The sequence below is a fragment of the Nothoprocta perdicaria genome, unplaced genomic scaffold (assembly GCF_003342845.1).
Source record: "Nothoprocta perdicaria isolate Ctin4 unplaced genomic scaffold, notPer1 scaffold_186, whole genome shotgun sequence".
Lineage (NCBI taxonomy): Eukaryota > Metazoa > Chordata > Aves > Tinamiformes > Tinamidae > Nothoprocta > Nothoprocta perdicaria.
This window is the reverse complement of record NW_020455049.1, coordinates 270,112-276,111: the sequence shown is the minus strand read 5'-3', so window position 1 is coordinate 276,111 and position 6,000 is coordinate 270,112. Positions and strand designations below refer to the sequence as shown.

At 50.9% G+C, this 6,000-nt stretch overlaps 1 protein-coding gene across 2 annotated transcripts in view; it reads left to right on the top strand.

Moving 5' to 3' along the window:
- Nucleotides 1–6,000, top strand: part of MOB2 (MOB kinase activator 2) — a 50,670-nt gene that overhangs the window by 22,472 nt on the left and 22,198 nt on the right. Inside the window, exon 1 of one of the 2 annotated variants that reach the window (XM_026036767.1) lies at nt 79–189. The exons of the other annotated variant lie outside the window; for it this stretch is intronic. Within the exon in view, the coding sequence (XP_025892552.1) occupies nt 80–189 (110 nt within the window). The 5' untranslated portion in view covers nt 79. Of the gene's footprint in view, nt 1–78; nt 190–6,000 lie in introns of those variants that run through there. 2 annotated transcript variants of the gene reach the window in all.

The window sequence follows — 6,000 nt, the reverse complement described above, 5'->3', positions numbered from 1 at the left end:
GCCGGGCCGAGCGCTGCGCCGGGCCGAGCCGAGCTGGGCCGCGCTTTCCGCCCGCGCCCGCCGCCCGCGCCGCTCTACCATGGTCGGCGACCACTGCAGCCTGCCCGCCGATCGGCCCGTGCTCGCCGCGAGCCCCAAGGCCGGACTGAGCTGCAAGATGGTGCTGCAGGCGGTGGGCAAAGTGCTGCGGTGAGCGCGGGGAGGACGGGGCAGCGGGGCGCGGGCAGCGCGGGCTGGAGCGCAGCAAACCCCGTCCGCGCGCGGTGCCCTGCGCGGCTCGGCTGCCTTGGCAGGGCGCGGGCGGGCGGCGCGGAGCCCGGCCTCTCCTTCCTAATGTTCGGCCGGGCGGCGTGACGGAGCCTGCCGAAGCCAGGGGCTGCCTTGCACAAACGTGCCTTGAGATGAGGGGAGAAAGTTGCTCCCGCGGCCGGGAGCGCAGAGCCCGCGGCGGCGGCGCCGTAACTTGATCGCGGGAGCGCTCACCGATTCTCCCCTTCGAAGGGAAAGTGTCACCACAAAGATTAGGACCAACAGCTCCGCTCTCAACAACAGGAGCTTTTTGTTGTGGTCCAAGGAGCTCGGGGTTTTTCCCAGAGCGGCGCCGCTCCGAGCGGGAGCCCTGCTCCCGAGCGCGGCTTCGCTCCCCGCTTCCACGGCCGCCTGGCAGCGCAAACATCCTCCCTTTCTTCCACCGCCGCCTCACGTCTCTCCTCTCTCCAAACTAGTTTAGAGGAGGAGACGTGTGTTAGAGCATTCTAATCACGAAACGAAAGAAGATTCCCAAGATCTAGGTGCGCCTTAAACTAAACAACTGAGCTTGGAGCAGGCAGTATTTCTTTCAGCGGGTTTTAAAGAGTTACTGTTTTATTGTTCTCCACGTTTTTCTGTTAACTGTTGTTTTCATCAGGAAAGAATTTTTAAAGAATTCTTGTTGTTGTTGTTGTTGTTGTTGTCTCCAGCTTTTTAACAAGCTTAACCTTCCAAAACTATTTTACCCTTCTTAGCATGTTTTTGAGAAGGGAAAGGGTGTTGGGGGAGAAGATTATTACTTGGAGTTACAGTCTAAGTCATATCATAAAATACTGTGGCTGGGGCTGGCTCTTCAGACAGGGAAACTTTGAGAGTTTCTGGTCGCTGTTCTCTTGGCAGCGCTCCCGGCTGCAAATGGATGGGTGCCTCTGCAGGGAAGTTTTGCCAAGCCTTTTGTTCAGCATCTATGGCCGTTCAGTGTAAAGCATAGGCAGCTTCCTGGGACCGAGCAATCAAACACACCTGTTTTGGCTCTGTTAATTGCACACACATGAGCAAAACGCTTCCCTTCTCCTCCAACTGGAACATGGGCAGAAACAGGGCAAAACTTGATTTAGTTCCTTTCTTTCTGAGGCTTAGTTTCAACATATATTACAGAAGTTCTGAAAGCCAGAAAAAGCTATGGTCATCTATGAAATATTTTGGCCTCAGAAAATAATACCATAGTTTTATTTAGCTAAAAATGATATGGGGATGTGATTGCTGTTTTCCAGTGGAAGTTTTCTTAATATGTCTTTTTGTTCTGGGCTGTCACCTGATCTAAGAAAAACGTGGAGTCACAAAAAGTTTCCTTGGCTGGGACTCTTATTTCTCTTTATGGAAGGACTTGGGATGCCTCGTGTATGTTGCTTAATCTCAGTGGATTTTTTTTCCTAACTTGTTTTTGTAACATAAATAAACTCGCCATAAACTTGGTAAAGAGCTCAGCTTAAGAGCGCAGCTACTGGCCCGCGGCCTGGGTAAATAGCAGGGCTAGCAGGGGTCTCGTTACTGCAGAAATATTTGTGCTTTGTGGAAAAGTGTGAGCCCAGGGATGCTGAAAGAGGAGCCCCTACCAGGGACTCGCCTGTTGTGGGGCCTGGGATAGGCGAAGAAAGCATTGCGAGGCGGGTGCCTTTGGGGCAGGAGGTGCGTGGTTGAGCAGTGGGTGCCTTTGGAGCAGGAGGTGTGTGGCTGAGGAGCGGGCAGCTGGACGCCACCAGCGTCCCTTACCCGAGCAAATGTGCCCTGCGAGTCGGGGAAAGGCTGTTGCACCTGGAGGCCTGTGCAGTGCAAGGAGGTGAACCCCCCGTTACCGCAATGGTTCACCGTGTATGTCAAGCCAGCCCGGGCCTAGGTGTGTTTGATGCTGCTTTGAGCCCCGGCCTTGTGAGGCAGCGCTGGCTGAAATCCTCTGGATCCGCACAGAAGGTGAAACGATGCTGGTGAAGGAATTTCTCCTCTGCTAATCAGGTCTTGAAAACCGTTTGGAGAGGCGATCAAAGCAAATATTTTGCTCATGCGTAGCCTGGTGTTACAAACAGCCTGCCGTGTTTTAGTCTTGTTTCCCTGGCAAAACCAGGAGCCTCCTCCACGCCCAGAACTTGGGAAAGTTAATGAAGTTTTTAATGTTGATGTTGTTTTCACCAGTTCGTGTTGTAGGTTGACGTCCTCCAGAGCTGGGTGCCAAATAGTTTCTGTGTCACACGCTAGCTATAATAGTTGCCAAAGGAAAAGCCAGTACAGCCAGAAAGCAAGAAGGGATTCGAGAGAAAGCAACAAGGATATAGGAGAAGCAAAAGAAAGACAGAGGAACCCCAGGAGAGGTGAAAATGGGCAGGAGGGAAGACAAATGAGCCAGAAAGGGGAAATAAGATAACAAAAGCAACAGATGTGCTGTCAGGCTCTTTCTAATTAATTTTTTATGAAAGCTACTGTTAAGTTTATTATTCTTTTAAATTACTGGTGATTCAACTATGAAGAGCTTGGAAATGCTTGTTCCTTTCATCATATGGATTAGCAAACTGTTTAACACTTTAGGCACCCGACCAAGGCTACACATTGTTTCTTAACACTGTACAAAGTTAAAAAACATTAGAAAAGTGTCACCTCCCCTTGTAAAGTTACATAGCTGAGATGAAGTTGTGTATGTCCCTCAGCACAGTGTTTAGTTAGGGCTTTCATTTCACTTCAGATGTTTTTGAAATACGTTGATCTCTTGATTATTCCCTGTCCTGTAATTATTTAGCCCATATTTGGAGAGGGAAAAACAAAATGGGTGCAGTCGTTCTGGTGCTGTTGTTTTCTGCAAGTTGGTGGCTCCAGAGAGAGGTGGGAGGGGAAGGGGGAAGAAAGGGGAACATGCAAACTCTGAATGCTGTTCCACTTTTGAAGCCTAGTTAGAGTGGTTAATTGTCCGTGTTTTTGGCACCGGGGCCGAGCCCTCCCTGCCGGCTCCGCGGCAGCGCTGTGGGCCCGTTACCCCGGGGGTACCCGTTACCCAGCCCTCTGCCCGCTGTGTTCAGCGCAGGTTCCTGCCGGCAGCGAGGCGACCGCCGCGAGACCTGCTCGCCCTGTGTGTCCCTGTATTCTCCATGGGCAGCACTTTCCCTGTCCACGTGTGCGTCTTGAGATGAGATGTGCTTTCCCTGTCTCTGTATAGCACCATGGGACCCGCTTTCCCTGTCTGTGTGTGTATGGCCCCCATGGGCCACGTGCAGCCCTGGGCGCAGCGGGGGCCTCCCTGGCAGCTCCCTCACCATGTTTCTCCTTTCCACTCTCCTGCGAGACGAGACCCTGGCGCTGGGGTCAGGGTGGAGGGAAGTGGTTACGGGCTGTAGTGCTGCCAGCTAATGGCCCCGATAGGCTCTCATGCGGAGCAGCACTGCGGCCTCTGCGGTGACTTCAACCTCCTTTCTCTGGAGAGCTTCCCTCATTTCACAGCGGGGTGTGGGGATCATTTGAAAATGAAGCCAAAAAAGCCCCACCTGCCTGAGGTAGGTTTGCGCTGAGCATAACTCCCCAGTACTACCCGTTTCTACAGGTATCTTCCAAGAATGCAGCTATCTGTCCTGAGTGATAGTGTGGTAACAGCTGCTTTGATCACAGATAAATTTGACATTGTGTAGCTGCCCTGCACTGTGCTGTGTGTTTACAGCACTTAAAAGGAACTTCATCTAAAAAAATTGCCTTTTTCAAATCATTCAGAGTAAGATCAGAAAGAAAAGATCTTAATTTTGACGTTAGATGGTGTTTTCAGTGGCCCAGGTCTTCCTAACTGTGTTCTGGAGGCAGGACAGAGCTGCAGAGTCACGGTGGGTTTGGTTGGATGCCGTGAGCCACGTTGTGAAAGACAATTTCAGGAGGTCCTCAGAGATCTGCGTACATAGACAGGACTAAAACAAATGTTTAGAAATAAATCCTGCTTTATCTTAGTTTAGGTTTAAACTTTTCTTTTTCCCCCAAAAAAAGCAGTCCAGTGTGCAGCAGTAGAGGCAAACTGGTGAGAACCTTGTTTAATTAATGTGGTTAATTTAGAGGTCTTTGGGATTAGGGGGAAAAAAAAAATGAGGGAGGGGAATGTGCTGGAAGGGTCTGTAGGCAAGAAGCCACTTGGAGCCACATAAACTATTTTTATCCCGTTCTTTGTATTTCTGCCTCCCATAACTTTCCATGACACCCAAATAGTTGTAAATGTTTCTGGTTCGGAGCAAGCGACGTCCCTCGCTGTGGCGCTGCGTCTCGCCCAGCTTCCTGTAGCGAGGGTGACTCGGTGTGGGGCTGTCACCGAAGCTGTGGACGGCGCCGCGGGGCGGTAACGTGGGGGGCTCCGCGCTGGCTCCGGGGGCTCAGGAGGCGCCCGCGGCGCTCGCTGGGAGAGCTGTGGTGGTTGCAGAGCTTCTCCTGCTTCAAACTGGCCGTGCAGAGCCCTCCGATGCCTCTGCCCCAGCTCGCTTAAAATCCCATCTCCTCTCACAGCGCAGGACTTGAAATGCTGCTCTAGGAAAGAGGCTGGGACTTGGTGGCCCAGTGAGTCACGCTTTCCTCCATGTCTCTGGGATGGCTGTCTGTTTATTCACTTGTGTTTGCTGCAGGAGTGTCATGACCCTGCTGCATTTATAGAAGTTTGTGAACCGTGTACTGTGCATTAACTTAATGAAGAAGCCGGTGTCTTTCTTCATCGGTGTTTTACAACATTGAGCTGTATTTTGGTTACGTGTTCTGCATCCTGTGAAGTGATAGCCGCAGGGAGATGACTACCAAAATTCTTTACTTTGGTGTTTTGAAATAATCCTTCAAGGTGTCTCCAGAGCTCGGGCAGGAAGGGTGCCTGCTTGGGAGCAGCAGTGCCTTCCTCTGACCCAGGAAGGTGGGGCTGCTGCCTGTTTCTCCTCTGACAATCACTCCTGGACACCCTGACTAGAGTAGATCTTGAACTTCTAAAATGATTCACTCTCTACCTCTTTTCCTTGGTTCATGCCTGCTTCTCTACAGGATTTGCTCCTCAATTTAGCTACTACTTGTTTCTACCTGGAGGATGATTTCAATTTATATGCAGGCAGAATTATGAGTATGCAACACTTGTCCTCCCAGGAGTTTATGGGAATCTCTGAGTTTCATCTTCCTAGTGCTGCTAGCTGTGGAGAAGATGCTTCCTTTCTCACTTCAAATTCCCACCCAGCCACTCTGGGGTGTCCCAGGCTGCCTGTAGGCCTCAAGCTTGGGACCCACCAGGTTTGCAGGGAGAAGCGCTTCCTCACTGCGCAAGTCTCTTTCCATTCTCACTGTCCTTGCTGCACTGGGCTGGTGTTAGTGCAGTCTGACACCAGCTGCTGCTCCAGACCGGTGGGACAGGAAATTTCTCTTTCTGTTGTGCATCTGTCCCCGTGCCTACATGGGGCTCAACGTAACCTATGTGAAGAGAAGGTTATTGGATGGAAGGACTATCTCTTTTTAGGTCTAGATAATACAAACATATATATATATATATTTGTCATCAATATGTTATTAGCAGCCCAACCAATTAAAAGTATAAACTGTTTTCAGCTATAAGCTTTCTAAGGGGGATTCCTCATGAGATCGGAGGCCTTAAGTTCCGCAAAGTAACTGGATCCCTCGGTGATGACAGTAAATTGTGCTCTGCACAGAGGCTGTTGGGATCATCTTTCATTTCTTTGCAGTGGAAGAAAGCAGTGCGGGTGGCAGGTGTGC